The 17,662-nt window shown below is 37.7% G+C and overlaps 2 protein-coding genes across 3 annotated transcripts in view; both read right to left on the bottom strand.

The window, feature by feature from the left end:
* Positions 1 to 3,611: 3,611 nt before the first annotated feature.
* Positions 3,612 to 5,411, bottom strand: apcs (amyloid P component, serum). The gene is given in 4 exon segments (XM_051648632.1): positions 3,612 to 4,203; positions 4,206 to 4,304; positions 4,307 to 4,705; positions 5,351 to 5,411. Coding segments are annotated over 4 exon segments (735 nt in total). The 3' UTR covers positions 3,612 to 4,027.
* A 1,322-nt stretch (positions 5,412 to 6,733) lies between these two features.
* The window catches only part of gfra1a (gdnf family receptor alpha 1a), a 148,676-nt gene continuing 137,747 nt past the window's right edge, over positions 6,734 to 17,662 (bottom strand). For both annotated transcript variants that reach the window (XM_051648614.1, XM_051648615.1), the window contains 3 exons: positions 15,625 to 15,830; positions 9,723 to 9,767; positions 6,734 to 8,601 (listed from right to left, as the gene is read on the bottom strand). In XM_051648614.1, coding sequence (XP_051504574.1) covers positions 8,443 to 8,601; positions 9,723 to 9,767; positions 15,625 to 15,830 — 410 coding nt within the window. In that variant the 3' untranslated portion in view covers positions 6,734 to 8,442. The remainder of the gene's footprint in view (positions 8,602 to 9,722; positions 9,768 to 15,624; positions 15,831 to 17,662) is intronic.

Below are 17,662 nucleotides of genomic sequence, written 5' to 3'. Positions count from 1 at the left end.
ACCATGTTAAAATCAAATTATACATGATAAATTCTGCATCTTTGTACTGATAACCATTGTCCCACGTCTGCCAAACATGTTAAGTGGTCCAAACATAATCTGCAGTCTAAAACTGAACTTTTGATAGGAAGTTTGGATTTAATGCACTTGGCTTCATAGAAAAGCTATAGGATGCTCCCTTGCTCCCTATTTAGTGAATGACTTAAACTCTAGTGTGCTGTCTGTCTGCGCTGGTCTCAGAACAGCACAAAATGCACCTTATTTTCATTCTAATTCTATATAAAGCTTCTGAAAGCAAAATGTTTTTCTTAATGTGAAAATGCACAGTGAATATAGGATTTCTAATGAAAACCTAGTTCTGTTGTCAACTATGGTGTACATTATGTTTAGCAGTGTGGTGTTTTGCGAAAAATCGCTCAAATTAAAAAAATGTCATATCGGATTAAACTAGAGACTCTATTCTTTTGACCAGTGCCATGTTGTTTTGTCACATGACTCCATGCCTCGAAAGTTTAACCCTTTACTGACAGCCTAGAGTTTTCTGAGCTGAGATCAGTTGGCTTAAATAAAAAAAAATAAAAAAAAATATGCATTGCGTATAGTGAAGCCAAATTACAGCATCCATGCATGTGGACACAGGGTCGCACGAGGGTATAGGCACATACTTTAAAGTTACATTTATGCTGCTTTTAGTTCATATCTATTCACTTTAAGGTTACTTCACATTAGCAGTCTTTCTCTTCCGGCCTAAAACGACTCAGGGACATCCATAATATCACATAGAGGTTGAGAAATGTTGTCCAATCAAATTCTTTGTAGAACAGAAACACACCCTCCCCCTAAATCTGATCAGTGCACATGGCTGTGTTGTCACCTGTGCTGATGATGCCTTCACTGGGCACTTCGAAGGAAGCACAATCCATGCTGTAGGGTTGTCCTAAACAGAATTTACAAGAAGAATCACTTAAAAAGTGATCTCTGACTGACCGTTATCACCTTTCAGCCCTCTGAAGCTCTCAGAGTGGTGGGTAATTGTCTTCTATGGGAATAGGGCATAAGGATGATCACTTTTGATTAGAACGCTCACACGGGCGCTGGTTGTGAGGAAAGTGGCTGGTGTATCTGTGTATTGTTATTCTGTATAGTGTTATATTGTTATTATGTATAGTGTTATATTGTTATTCTGTATATTGTTAATTGTCATTCTGTATATTGTTATTCTGTACACTGTTATAATGTTATTGTGTACATTGTTATTCTGTACATTGTCATATTGTTATTCTGTACATTGTTATTCTGTTGAGTGTACTTTTCACACATAATTTCACTTGTGTAATGGTGTAGTGACAATAAAAGTGAGTTGAGTTGAGTTGGGTTGGAGTTTATTTATGTTTAATGCAGGCGTTTTTCTGAGGTTTCTTTTTGGATGTACAGCCCAAGTAAGTATACTTTATTCTTTATGTTTTTTTGTATTGTGATTTAAAACATTTATATATTGTGGTAATGTGGTCAGTTAGATAATTGTTTGGTTCTCAAGTCACTGGAAAAACAGTTGGACACTATTGAGATCGCTTCTCAGTTTCCTCGGCTAACCATCGGCTCTGGCATGAGAAGCAGCAGGGGTATGTGTGTGTATGTGGCTTTGCCGGGGGTTGAGATGCAAACTAAAGGCTACTGGCTATTTTTTTTAAATGTACAAGCTGTTCGACAAGTCCCATCTCAACTTCATGTTTCAGTTGGAAATACGTCAACAGGTCAAAGAAAACTGCGCTCATTAAGGCACCACACGGGGACTTTAAATCTTGGCAACAAAAAAGCTTTGAAGATGTCCACCATTATTTATTGGGGGAAAAAAAAGATTTAGTTCATTGAAAAATTTGTCAACATGATCATAGGAAATCGATATGCTTCTTCCGAATGTTCATGTACCGTGAAATCAACCCAGTTCTGCTGAATACATGTGCCATTCTCCATCTCTTGAATTACCGTTGACTATATTACATAATTTACAACTAAAACTACGACTTGCTTTTGGTGCCACCCTGTGGACATTTCACCTAGAAACTGGTCAACAACACTTCCAGCTTCGGCCACTGGAGGCAGTGGTTCAATTTTCAGTAAGTACAGACCAATTTCAGCAGCAGAATAGGAGGTAAGTTGTCATAATGGGAACGTGCAATTAAACAGCATATTATAGGCTTTTCAACAAATTTTAACAGTAAACAATTATGAAAAACATTGAAACAGCAAACATTTTAAAGGTAACACAACAGTATCAAACCATTGTCTTGGCCAACTAATATTGTTGTTAGGCTAATACATTATATAAATGTATAACTTTTTAAGCACTTGTGAGAACTTCCTTCGTCCTGACATTTAAGAAATGGACCATCGCCCTGAGAACAATATGTACAGTATAAAGTTGAGAACTATAATATATAGTTCACCCTTTTTTTAATTTAAGCTGTGTGGTTTTATTATGTTCACTTGTTTAAGTAACAGCTATGGCTAAAATATAATGATTGTGAAAATGTACTTTGAAGGACAGAATTCATGAAAAAAAAATTAAGAGGGTTTTGAAGTAGGTGTTACTGACATAGTGACTGCAAGAGAAAACACATTTGTGTAATTGACTTTTGGCTCAATACCTCATAGTTACTGACACATAGCCCTTGTCACAGCTTTCCCATGTGACAACTAGCCCTGGTCTCCCCTACACAGCTGCAGGGGTAGACTTAAGGTGAGAGTAGCCTTATCCCTACTTTTTTTTTATATATATATATATATATATTGAGCAGCCTACAGAAATTCCTGCCATGAGACATATCAAAAGTTTCACTTTAGGACTTTCACCAAAATAGTCCCTCACTCACTGTTAATCAACACTTGCACTCTCAAATACTCACTCCTTATCAGTTCTCTCTACAACCTAAACACTCAACATACCAGACACATATCAAAGAAAAGCAACCTTCTTGCTCATAAATATTGTCCCCCACATTTTCACGCATAAACTTTGCCTCAAGACACTAATCAGACTTGCATGAGGTGGGTGTTCATTATTGGAAGGTTGTGGCAGCAGCAGGAATGAGGTGTTGGAGGCTGCCATGTTAAAAGATAGCCATTCACCCTTGCCAGTGTGTGTGAGGACCCCACATGCCTGAGGCATCTGAGCCAGGCACCTGACTCTACACACCAATATGAACCACACTGGTCTCTCTCTCAATGCTTATGTTATAGTATTATTTTATACTCTTTACAGTCCCTAAAGCTATGCACACTGAAAGCCTTTGTAAATTACCAGTTACGTGCATGTCTGGGAGGGCGCATACATTCATAGATCAATATTTGAAGAGTTTAATTTGATTTAAAATACAGCAAATCTACCTTAATAACAGCTGAGGAATCTGCTGAAATTTCAAAAAGTTTTTTTGAAAATCCAAGATGGGAAACATTTCTGATTAAACACATACAGAACGTGCAATAAATAAAGGTGGGTCATTCTACAAGAGGGAAATGCTATCACTCACCTCTTTAAAGTAACTAACAAAAATATGTGAAACACAAAAGGAGATTTTAAGTAGGATGATTCACCATTCATGTTCATTGTATAAAAAAAAAAAAAAAAAAAAAAGATGCAATGAAAGTGAATGGTGACTGAGATATTTATGCTGCCTAACATCTCCTATGCATTCCACAAAAGAAAGTTATACTATGTTATTCAAACTTGTTTTAAACGACATTAAGGTGAGTAAATTATGACAGAATTTGATTTGATTGCCCAAATGATGGAAGTGGAGTTGAAGGGTATACCTACAAGTCTACAGAAGTTTCATGGATCAGAACACTTTTTCAACTTTACTCAGCATGGTCATTGAACTCTCAAAATGTAAAGCTTACTCCAGTCTGTCCCTGTTTAACTGTTAATTGTTTGGTCAATATTGGAAACAGCACAGTTCATTTGCAAGATGTTTTTTTAGCATCTGATGACATATCAATGTCAGTTATAATGCAGCACAGCAGCACACTAATTCTTATTTTCCTCTTCGTTGAAATGAAAGGTTACATGCTGCTTTTCTTCCACTAGAGCAGACCCAACAATTGTGTGCTTAAGATCGTGCCAATTAATGTAATCTCCCAGTTTATATGTGCCCCTCTTTCCTGAGCCTGAGCTTCCCTCCATGTAGAACTTAATCTGATGGGGGTTAGGACTGTGCTATGCACGTGCACATCTGATATGAAACCAGTGAAAGTATGGTCTTGGCTTAACCCTCCATCAAATGTGGTCTGACACTGACCACATAAGGTTCTCCTTTCAAATGTTGCTTAGGGCCCAAAACCTTCCTAATGCTGCTTTCATGACTGACAAACATCTGAGCAAGACCAGTTTTGGAATCCCAAGATGCACACACCGAGTTCCACTGATTCAGATGGTATGGCAGCCCTTTAAATTCTGCACGAACATTATGAATGAACAACTGGTAATTTTTGTTTGCTGACTGTAATATAGAAAAGTCATTAGGTTGGGCTTTTTCGGCCAGAGAAAACAGGCATGGAATGGAACTCTCTTGATCGGTGTAGAATCTCAAACACACAGAGGCTGCAGACAGATCCATTATTCCATTTGGGTAAAGCTGAGCATAGCTTTTGGTGGTCAGTTCAGGGAAAGTCATGACCTTCCCCCTCAAACACTTTTGGTCTGGCTCTGCTGTTGATATGAGAAGACAAAGATTTTTTAAGACTCATTGCATACATAAAGGACACTTTTCATTGATTATAAAATTATAGTTTCAAACTGAAACTGATGGACCCACAAATAATATATTGATCAAAGAACAAGTATTCAAAGGTACAGAAGTAGAATAAAAATTGTAGAAGCAGTCATAATAAGCCGTGTTTCTTCATTTTGTTTTTAATTAACTAGATAACCTCAGTATGTTTAAGCTACATTGTTAGTGTTAGTATATATTGTTCTATCAGGAAGACTTGCAGACTTGAGTGAAATTCAAGATGACAATTATTTGATGAAAATAAAACAGAAAATGTAATGTCTCTCAAGCCCCGTCTGGCGGTCCGAAGAAGTTGTACTCGGAACCATCATATCCTGCCAGAGATAGGAGGCAGGTGCGAGGAGCCTACCCCTGTGCAGGACGGGACTCGACTGGTGGTGGTGGGGTGGTGGAGGTTGCTGTGTTAGCACAAATGAAACAGCAATGTGATAGAATGTGAGCAGACTTATAAAGCAATGGCTTACATGTGATTGGCTAGGCCTTACCTAGCTAATGGTGCGATGATGTACAGCTGTTAGTCTTCCCGCTAGAACTACGCTGCGCTTACATTTAGTAGTAACCAGACAGTGCCAGGCCAGTGAGGCCACAACAGAGAACAAAAATGTATGTTAGTGTCTTCATTGTCCTCTTGAGTTGAGTGTCAAGCACAAGACAGAAGTCCTGAGCTCTTCACTCTACTCTTTTATAGTACTCTACTGTAGTGAGGACTGTTTGTGCTGATTCTGCAGTTTAGTCACACACGCAGATAAGCCACTACCACTGACCTATGGCTTTCTTCATTTGTAAACAGAGCATCGGGCAAATTACCTAAATTTTACATAATCACACAATATATAAAGGTAGTTATGTAGATACCTAGGTTAAATAATAATACAAAAAACATTTATAATACTTTCATTCAGTGCTCATGAAAACTTTTGTGTATACTGTTATTTGTTATTCTTTTTCCATAACTGAAAAGCAGGTATGTAAAAAGTACTGAGAAATTATACTTGAAGGAATATTTCACCAAACTCTCATGCCGTCTCAAACCCTTATGACTTACTTTCATCTGTGGAAACCAAACAAAGATATTTTAAAGACTGTATGAGGTGTTTTTGTCTATAAAATGTAAGTCAATGGGGTCCAAAACATTCAAGTTCCAAAAAGGACATAAAAGCAGCATAAAAGTAATCCATATGACTCAAATCCATACACTCCTGCTGAAAGGTTAAATGAAAGGTACAAAGGTTAAGCAAGCTTTTCCTTCTGGATGGCATATTTTGTTCTGGACATCTAATGTATAACCTTGGATTATTCAGCCAAGCAAACTAACAGAAAAGTAAAAAACTGAATTTGTTTTTTTTTTTTTTTTTTTTTAAAACTAGGTAAGTCAGAGCAGATAAAGTTTTTCGCTATTATATATACACAGCAGCAATGAAAATAAAAGAGACGTTGTATTTGATGAATTACAGAAATCATATTTCACTTTGTTATTCTTTAGAAAATCTTTCAAACTGTGGTACTAGGGCAAAAAACTTAAAATGTATAGTCACATTCTTGAGAATGAGAGCTTTCATTTGATATATGACTTGTCCATTTAGGTGCTATGTGGATGACTTTTATTTTCACATAAATATTTACACCCATTACCTCTAGGGGGCGCTAATTTCCGACGCGAATGTTTTGAGACCTTATTTTGTTATTTTATGTAACATAAATGCAAACGTGATGGTTATCTCTGAAAATTTCATTTTCTAAGCTTTCAAATGATATCTCATATGACTGACTTTATGTAAACGGGGACTTAATGTTTTAAGCGGATACATTTTTCACGGTAAAGCACACCCTTTTGTTTAAGGGTTTAAGTATCTGACAAGATAAAATGTTATTACATTTGGGAACAGACTGTTTATTATACATCTTGCCTGTAACAGGACTTGCTACAAGAAGAGTCCACCAAATAAGGGTGAATGAGTCAACATTTTTAATTGTTTTAATAGAATACTTTTTACAATTTCACAAGCTAAGAAGAAATGTGACAGATTGTGGAGGAGTCGAGTGTTTGCATTGAGAATAAATGCTCTGAAGCAATGAGATGTGAATGTACTGTATGTACAGAAATATATATTGTTTTTACAATGTGGGATTCTTACTGTCCTTCTCCCATCTCAAACAAACACATTCACAGCAACTTTGTGTTGCTCCACGCATCCCAAAATCAAAAGCAGCCCATCAAAAAAAAAAAGGAATACATCCTCTTCCAAAATGATGATACACTGTACTGTACAACCAGATCCCAATTCAAATATAGCAGGCTCTATAAACATATACTGTATATGTGTGTTTCCTGTAGCACTTAAAATGTTCTGTAAATAACCTGCCATACTACAATGCATCATTTTTTGTTCAAAATGCCACATGAACCAAAGCAGCATGTCATAAACTCATTTAATGTATACCACTGAGGTGGATAACCTCACATGCCACATACTGATGTGTTATGTAAATAATTTGTGTACTTTGAAAAAGATCTTGTAAATACTCTGTGATAATTGTGATGCAGCTAATGAATCACTGATATTGATTCTTTTAGTAACTTTTATATAGACATACAGTACAAAAGACTGGCTATATAATACATATATGACTTTTTAGCGCATTTCATTTGGGCCAAAGTATGAAAATCCCTGTTAAAGCAATATCATAAAGGCAATATGAATATACACTCATAGATACATGGATGCTAGTTGGTTTTGCCTGGTGATTGATGATGTGTAATTTACAGTTATGTATGTAATTGTAATGTGGAACTTTGACAAAGTGAAATATCTGATTATGTAAAAAACAATGTTTTTTTTCTGCCCTCGGTCCATATTTGCACTGTAAACTATAGCATAATGTAGGGGTTATGAAACCCCAGTTCTATTGACATATTCGTCCAGTCAACCCATGACCTTATCCCTTACTCTCGGACACATTCAAACAAGCAGACATACAAACAGGGATACACAAACACACCATGACAAGAGCAAAATTGTCAAACAGGCCTCTATATGTACTTTCAGGTAAGCTACTGTCCTGTAGGTCAAGTCATCCAGTTAATGCTTTGACTGGAGACTTTTGATTACTCTTCTCTTTAAACACTCATCTCACTTTCTATGGCATGTTTTTTTATTTTTTTAATGTTTTTGAAAGTGAATTTTTTGATATGTTGGATCTACAGAAGGATCAGTGACACTAAAAAAAAGAAAAAAAAAAGATGATGAAAAGAAAGTGGCCTCAACCTCATAAATTACAAACGTTCTATAGTGTCTTAGTGTAATTGGTTTTCCAGTGAGCAATGAATAGTGCACACTCTATGGCTAACCCATATGCATACATAGATTTATCTCTACCACTGTGAGTCCTTATGAATTCAGACCCTTTTTTCCTCAAATGTCTTTCTAATGTTTCATCTTCCAGTGCAAAATCAAGAGGGAAGAGACAGCAAGTCGAGTACACCAAGATGACTTTGTTTTGTTGCATCAACACAGCATTAACAAAAGCTCTCAAAAAGAGAACCAGAAAGAACAGCGAGAGAGACAGAAAGAGAGAGAGTACAACAGTTTGACCAGGAACAGGACTGACTTTGTACAAATTGAGACTGTCCGAGTTTTATGTTCTTAGATGGCTACAACATCACTGCAAGGGACGGTGCAGCCGCGAGAATGCAGTGTAAGGAGATAGCCAGCAGGAGCAGTAGAGAGATAAGACCTGATAGAGATGCTTGTCGAATGGAGGAGTTCCTGGAGATGGCATTGGAGGAGCTGGGGTCATCGATCTGTGGGTCCTTGAAGAAACATAACAGAGAACAGGCAAGAGAGTGGATGAGCGTTTATTCTTACCAGCAGCCAAGAAAATAGTTAGATGAGTCAGAGGGTTCGACTTTGTAAAGGTATTTGTGGAGATTATTACTGCATTTTACCTTGACCTTTAAAACATGAATAGAATGCAGATGGCCTGAGCTTCTCAAACTGAGGCATTTAAAGGAATTAATCAACAAAATTTGGGGCATAATCTTGAGTATCGCAAAATAATAATAATAAAAAAAAAAATGTCCCTATTTTATTTAAATTATGGCACTTACAATGAAAATACATGGGACTAGTCCACTTCCATTGTAGGTGCCTTACTGTAACTGTTTTTTTGCTTTTGTTTTTTTTTCTGTAAAAAAAAAAAAAAGAGAAAAAAAAAAGAGGGACAAATCAAAATTATTTATTTGTGGTAATCAACATTATGCCTCAAATACTGTCTATTAAGCTTGACTTGTATTGAACCCAGAACATTCTAACTTGAATACATACTGTAGTTAATTCTTTAGAAAACTAGATTTTCACCTAGCAATGTCCTGAAACAATATAAAAGCTGAAAACAGATTTCCAATTCATATCAAAAGTAAAAATGGCATTCTTTCAGAGTTATACCTAACAAGAGATTAAAAAAGCTCTTTCATCCTGTAATGAAATGGTATGCTGAAATGAGCTCTTTGCATTTTAAGGCTGCAGTGTTGCCGCTGCAACACTAAATGTCATTCTAGCATATAATGCTGCTTTTATTATGTACAATGACATTTAGTGAACTTTAAATGGCAGAAGATAAGCAACATTCACATTTTAGCATTTCCCACCACAAAGATCACGTGCATACTGGGCAGGAAGTGCCCTCTAGGGTTGGGTCAAATTTCAACTAGAACTTTTCAAAGGGACTAGAGTGGCATGAGATAATTACTGCTTTGTCTTTTGTATGAATTAAAAAAAAAAAAAAGATTTGAATGAACTTTGTATTATGATTCATCCTTTTAATAGCACAGATATGTATCAGTGATGAGATGCAGGGATGTGTTTGGTTTAACTTGGGTTTCCATGTGTTGTCAGTGTAATTATAGCCTAAAAAGAATGTTAGCATACTTACCACACATAACACATCGATTGTATTGTTTGCCTTCAGCTTTTGAGCCTAGAAAGACAAAATAAAGAACAATCTATTAATCAACTTGATCAAAACTGAATGGAAAGTGGAAAATTGTATCTTGGATCAAGACAAATTTATCTCTGGTTATTTTATTTTGCTTTTGCAGATTATACTCTACCAGATATTTCAGCTTTTGTATTCAGCCACCAAATTCCAATTGCAAAAACATAGGCCAATAAATGTCATTTAAACCCTCGTTAAACAACATTTTAAATATACATAATCTACATTGCACAATCTATGCCACAATGATCAGAAGTTTTTTTTTATAGCAGCGATATTACAGCCATTAACTGAATTGTATGGTGTTGACACAAAGCAATAGTTCTCCCCTAAATAAAAATTCTGTTATTATTTACTTACCCTTATGTTGTTCCAAACCTTGTATGATTTTCCTTCTTTTGTGGTACACAAAAGGAGATGCTTTTTTCCATACAAAAAAAGTAAATGGTGACCATGTCTGTCCCTGATTCCAATTCACTTTCATTGTACAGAAGATAGCACCTTGGACATTCTGCTACATATATTATTTTGTTTTCCATGGAAAAAAAGAAAGTAATACAGGTTTGGAAAGACATGAGGTTTAGTAAATGATGTCAGAATTTTCATTTTTTTATGGAATTTATGATTCAGCCTACACATGGAGTAACAGTATAACTTTATGGAACAGTTGATTTGTTGATATGAATACTAAGGCTGGACGATAAAATGATCTATATATTTATTATAATTTTTTATTTTTTTTTAATTCCTTGACATCGAAAAAAAAACTGTGGTGCTTTTAAACTGTGTAGATAATTTTGCCCTTTTGTCCACTGTGATAAGGCCCAAATTGCTGATCTGAGAGATATTTATCAGAGTGCTCTGAGAGAAGACTGTTTACTTAGTGTTTCAAATTGGAGTTTGACTGTTCAATGGTTATAGCAGATAATAACATCAAAAGGCCTAACCTGCTGAAAAGAAAAGAAAAAGACCAGCATAAAATTGCTATAAACTGTATTTGCATGGGAGTGATTTTCTATATTTAGTCTATGTTCTACATCTAGACCCCATTTCCATATGGTATTAAAATGTGTTTCGGGTGATCCGATCACATGTGATCAGTACCTAATACAGGTCTAAATGGGGTCTAAAATGTTTTGTGATCGGACCACAAAAACCACATACGAATGTGGTCAAAAACACAAGTGTCCACAAACTCCACATCACATTTGAGGTGTAAATGCTAATCCATCCCGTATGTTTCCTGGCAGTAGTGAAGCGCCACCCCTCACCTGTCAATCAACCTCGCGCTAACCCGCGTCCACATGCGCGGATGTTGTATTTTGGCAACGAATTTAAACTGACTGATCTCAGTTCAGGAGACTGTCAGTTGCTGTCAGTAAAGGGTTAAACTTTCGACACACGGAGTCATGTGACAAAACAACATGGCGGTGATTGCAGAGGAGTTTGTGTTTGGTTAAAATGCCAACAAAACTACGTATGGTAAGAAACCTAATTACATTTGTACATTGAAACCTATTTGAGTCAAAAGATTAGGTGTCTCTAGTTTCATCAGATATGCCATTTTTTAAATTTGAGCGATTTATCACAAAACGGCACACTGTTAAACACAATAATCACATTCATGGACTGTATGCTCAGTTTCAGTTAAAATATCCTATATTCACTGTGCATTATAACATTAAGAATTAATGGATGCATCCAAAAACTGGAAAATTTTGCTTTCAGAGGCTTTATATTGAGCTAGGATGAAAATAATGTGCATTTCAAACTGTTCTGAGACCAGTGCAGACAGACAGCACACTGAAGTCATTCACTAAATAGGAAGCAAGGGAGCATCCTATAGCTCTCTATATATATCAGCTAAGTGCATTCAATCCAAAACTGCCTATTTAAGGTTAAGTTTCGTGCTGCAGATGATGTTTGGACCTCTTAACATGTTTGGCAGACATGGGACAATGGTAATCAGTACATAGATTCAGAATTTATAATGTATAATTTTATTTGAACATGGTTGGCAGAGATTGGATGATGCTGGCCATTATTTGAATCAGAATTATTTATGCTAATTTCATGTAATGTCTCAAAAACATGAATAATTAACACTGCTGGAAACATAATCAATTTGATAAAAGAGAAAAAAGTCTGACTTTCTATAGCTTAGTATTATTTTAAATGTCACAACTTAGTCTCACTGTCCACATATGTGGACATACATTTTTAGGAAAACTATTTGGTCTAAAAATATTAAAAATATTTATTTTTTTGCATGTTTCTTAGGGGCTACTAGTTACAAATAATAATAAAAAAAAAAGGAATGGAAAATGCAAAAAGCAGTCATGCAGGGGTCTCAGGAGGTTAAAGTTTGGAAAAATCCAGGCCTCACTCTCTGGTGATAAGCACTGTCAAATTTGTCCCTTTGTTGTTTCTTCCTCTCTCCTCCGATCGTGTTCCTAATCCACATCGCAGTACACAAAATCAAACTTTCCTTCTCCTTACACAGCTTGGCACACCTCAATTTCACCACACCCCAGTTTCAAATCTTTCTTCTTTCGGTGAACGACCTCTCCCCTGTTCTTCACTCTTACCTCTATTGTTACCTTTATTGTTGACACCTGATAATCTAACGAGCAGCCATTTTAGGTAGTGGTGGTGGATCCTTAAAGTAACAGTATGCAGTTCTACTCCGTCACAAGGTCTTGGCTGATTTATTTTAATTTTCCCATGATGTCAAGCAAAGGGGCACTGAGTTTGAAGGTAAGCCTTAAAATACATCCACAGAAGCTAATTGTCTAAAGGCTTGAAATCATTTTCTGGAATTTTACAAGCTGCTTAAAGGCACAGTTAACTTAGTGTATGTAAACTTCTGACCCACTGGAATTGTGATATAGTCAATTAAAAGTGAAACAACCTGTAAACAATTGTTGGAAAAATTACTCATGTCATGCACAAAGTAGATGTCCTAAACGACTTGCCAAAACTATAGTCTGCTCATATTAAATCTGTGGAGTGGTAAAAAAATGAGTTTTAATGACTTCAACTTAAGTGTATGTAAACTTCTGACTTCATCTGTATATACAAAATCACAAGAGCTTCACAGATCTTCTTTAGTGTGTCTGATATCAACATCGATGAGAAGCACGAACACCTGAAGCTCCTTTAATACAGGTAATCCACTAAAATAATGCATAAATCTGCTTGACATGTTGCGTTTGTGCTTAGATTAAATTTTAACCGCATGTGGGAGAAACAGTGCTCCTTTTTTTTCTAGCTTTCTTTGTCTTTACTGACTTTGTTGCGCTTACCGCTTTGATGCAGTAACACACTGACATAGTAACTGATGTATGTCGTCATGAAACAGAGACCCTCCAAATCCGAACACACATGGTCACAGGAGACTCATTTAAGCGACCAGATGTAAACAGCGACGTGTCTCACCTGACCACATGTGATCACATCCCCCAAGACGCATTGTAATACCAGGTGGAAACAGGGTCTTAGATAATTATGAAGTGTCGCAAAAAAACGCAAGCAGTTTAGCAAAGTTATACAACACACAACTAGCTAAGTGAATCACAGTCATGAAATCAGCTGATTAGGAAGTATTAGCTGGTTAGCGGCTCCCTAGCCCTGTTGTCATATAAACCAGTAATGAGGCTTGCTAGCTATCTGACTAATATGATATCGTTGTGTAGCGAACAAGACAGCAATGAATGCAATACAGCTACTGACTAAACACAAAAGCAACTTCAACATCAACGCCATTGCTGTTTACTATGTACTGTGTACTATTTAGTTACACATGTTTTCATGATTGATAGTTGACATAATGATTTTAAACTACAGCAATTCCGTAATGTACAGTTTAAGTAGCTGACAAGCGTCGGGCTAAAACCAGGAAGAAGAACATTGTCGGAAACGTAAAAATTAATGACTATGAGGAATGTCAAACATTCGCTGAAGACGATGATATTGTGGCGAAAAGATCACACACCTTATGTGGGATTAAATCCAAAACCGAGCGTACTTCTTGAACTTCAAATGAAAAGTAAGCTTACCCTGTAGAGTTTGCTTGTAATGTTTACATTCATTCTTGAGATGTAACAAACATGTGGAATGCTTTTCCTTCCCCATTAATGGAAATGTATATTGTGATAAATATCGATATTGAACGATATGAAAAAAAAATATTGTGATAATATTTTTGGCCATTATTGCCCAGCCCTAATAAATACTAATCATAGAAGGTAGGCTATCATGATCAATTTTTACCCTTTAAAATATATAACCCTCCATAAGCATGCAATTTAGTAAGGATTTAAAAAATGTATTTCATATTCTTCCTTTTGTGTGTTGTACAAGTATGTATGCCTAAGAAAATGAGAAATGGTGGCGATATAGGAGAGCTGGTGACAGTATAATGAATGGAATGGTGTGTTGGCAGTCTGATACCCTCCTGAAGCTAGACAGCTTGAATGTGAGCCAGAGCCCAGCATGATAAAGCAATGACTTGGCCAGCCTGAAATATTATAAACATCCACATCTATGGAGCAGCAAAAAGAAGAAAACAGTTCTGAGGTTCATCAATGATTAATTCCTCCTTGAGCGGTCCAACTGCCCTAATGCAATATTTTCACAATTGAAGAAATAAACAAAAAACAAATCTAATGGTCAGTCAGTAGTAGTTGGGTAATTGTTCTCTGTACATATCATGTGCTGTTTTAATTCAGCTGAAAGAAGAAAAAGTTCTGAATGCGCTAGATATGGAACTTAGTCAAAAAAATAAAGAGAGAGAGAGTGAAAAAGAATAGGGGAAAGAAAACAAAACTCATGAAATTGGCCTCTACTCTCACTGAATCACTTGACGGCATACTAAGCAGAGAGTTTCTCACTTTTCATATATTTAGAACACAAGTTCACACCGAACACAGAGATGTTTCTTGCATTATGACACATGCTTTAACGCAAGAGGAGGTATTACCATATGTCTCTTTGTTCTGAGGGTGGTAATGCACATCTGGCTCTGTAATTTTATCTACACAACAGCATGCAAAACTAGAAAGGCAAAACTCTTTCTACCATATTCATTATAAATAAATGGGGACGCAAGCAGTACTGTTAGTAACATTATTATTTTGTTCTAACCATTTTTCTATGAAATTGATTTGATGTCATTGTTATTTTAAAATTGTTAATTTTAAGAGCATTATTAAAGAGGAGGCCGTTGAGTTTAAAATACTTTTTCTGCTTGGAACAAACCAAAAAAACAAAAAACAAAAACAACAAAAAAAACATTTCTATTACCTAACAAAGGCGTGTGAGAGAGAAGTGAGATATGCAATATAGGCCACATTAATAAGGCATTTGCATTCTAAGATAGTCTCTCTAGTTTTCCTGGAGGTTAGCTGTGTATGCTGGGATCATTTGTAACCAATAAAGACTGACTGACAGACATGTCCTATAAGTCTGTTTTTCTCTGAACTCTCTCTTTCTCTCTTAACCTTGCTCTTGTCTTTTCCTAATTTTAGCATTAACAGCTGCTCCCTCTCAGAGGACTACATTTAGCAGCGAGTCTAATACAGAAACATGTAAACTCATTTACTTCACACTCAAAGCAACTTTCTCCAGCTGTATGTGTGAGTGTGTGTGTGTCCTAAAGTATATAATTATATATTAGCCTTGTCTTTAAGAGACAAACACTGTATGTACCCAAATCTGGCAGTCATTCTAAATTATATGTATAGGGGAGTGAAGGACTAGTTGTCACAAGGGGAAGTTGGCCATACAGTGCGTGTATGTGTATATGAAACTTGAACATTTGTGCAATCATTGCACTGACCTGGAGGCTGCCACAGAACTGGTAGAGGGAGTTATCTCCAGGGTTCAGGTGGTTGATGTGTGTCGCCGGCTCTATAGCGTTGGGTGATCTTTCTCGATCCTTGGCCCTCTGGGATGGTGTTGTAATAGAGGTGGTTGTTTGCACTGGGGGCACTGGCTGCCACACACTCACGTCTGTCCCATTTCCAAACGCTTGGATCGCATTACCTACATATAAACAGCAGAGACAGTTCCTATCTTATACATAATGAAAGATACAGAAAAAAATGTGGTGCTTTTAAACTTGTAGATAAGTTTTGCCCTTTTGTCCACTTTGATTTGGCCCATATTGCTGATCTGAGTGAGATTTATCAGAGTGCTCTGAGAGAAGTATGACTGTTTACTTAGTGTTTCAAATAGGAGTTTGACTGTTCAGTGGTTATAGCAGATAATAACGTCAAAAGGCCTAACCTGCTGAAAAGGGAAAAAAAGACCAGCATAAAATTGCTATAAACTATATTTGCATGGGTGTGTGTTTCTGTCACGTATTCCCTGTATTTTTTTTGTCTAGACTTTTATTTTGAAATTCTTTAGTTCCTGTGTCCTGTTAGTTTTGTAGTCCTTTTGTAGTTTCATTTTATGATTGGTTTTCCCCTGATTTGTTTCCCCAGGTGTTCTTCGTTCCCTTGTTTGCCCCTGTGTATTTAAGCCCTTGGTTTCCCTGTTTTCTTTGTCAGTCTTCACATGTGTTTGTTATGCTCTGTATTTGATACCCTGTGTTTTGGTTTCTTTATTCTGAGTTACTACTTTGTTTATTAAAGCTGCATTTAGATCCTCATTTCTTGCCTGCATCATTACAGAAAGACTGACCAAAAATGGATCTAGCGGCTGTCAGAATTCTGCTCCTTAAGCAGAATGGAGGAAGTTGAGGATCACATCCGTGAGTTTTTAGAGCTAGCGAATTAAGTGCACTATCCAGACCGCTCTCTGGTGGTTTTCTTTCGGACCGGTCTGAATTGTGCACTGAAGGAACTAATGCCTCCGGCTGATCCTCACTGGACCCTCTACGAATATGTGGAGAAGGCTCTGGAACTTTGCAGTTCCCTTTACACAGTGGATTATGGCAGGAACCCTGGGCCAAAACCTGCATCTTCGGCTCCCTTGCGCCAAGCCTTCCACGGCTTCCTTACTCCAAGCCCACGCCTGCCACAGCCAACGAGCCCACGCCCGAGTCTGCTCCCCGCCATGTCACAGCCACGCCTTCCGCGACTCCTGTCTCGAAGTTGAATGATCTGCCACTGATGTCGGTGCATAGGGTGATGAAGACCCTACCTCACAAATTGTCAGCGCCCACGCCTGCCACAGCCAATGAGCCGGAAGCCTCGTCCGTCCCAGAGCCAGCATTGCCAACTTCGGCCATCCGGAGGAGGAGAAAGGCTTCTGTTCCCAAGTCTCTGCCCATGCCCACGACCACAGAAGTCATTTCCCGGTCATCCAGGACTCTTTGTCTCTGCCTTCCTTGGCTTCGCCCCTCAAGCCTCTCCTGGTTCTGCCCACAGAGTCTTCCGTGGCTCCGCCCGCTCCCCCAGAGACTCCTCCTCCAGCGGCTCTGCCCACTCGTCCAGAGATGACTCCTCCAGCAGTTCCGTGCACCTTACCAGTGACTCCTCTTACAACGGCTCCACCGCCTTACCCAGTCCCTGTCCTGCGGCCACCTCCCAGACCTCCTGACCCAGTCCCCACCTTGAGGTCATCTCCTTGGTCTCCTGGCCACCCGCCTGATCTGCTCTGGTCTCCTTGGTCTTCACTCCCACCAGCTCTGCCTTAGTCTTCTGAGCCCCCAGCTCTACCTCAGCCCTCTGAACCTCTGGCTCCAGCTTGGTCCTCCAAGCCTGCAGCATCGCCCTGGCTCTCCATCCCTCTGGCTCCGCCTTGGTCTCGAGCCTCTCTGACTTTGCCTTGTTCCTCTGCTCCCCTTGCTCCTTGTGCCCCCCTGAAGTGCCTGTTTGCCCTTTCCCCCCCATGGACAATTAGTTTTTTTTTTTTTTTTTTGTCAGTCT

Source organism: Myxocyprinus asiaticus, chromosome 21 (assembly GCF_019703515.2).
Source record: "Myxocyprinus asiaticus isolate MX2 ecotype Aquarium Trade chromosome 21, UBuf_Myxa_2, whole genome shotgun sequence".
Lineage (NCBI taxonomy): Eukaryota > Metazoa > Chordata > Actinopteri > Cypriniformes > Catostomidae > Myxocyprinus > Myxocyprinus asiaticus.
The sequence above is the reverse complement of the archived record's forward strand: the minus strand, read 5'-3'. Positions and strand labels throughout refer to the sequence as shown.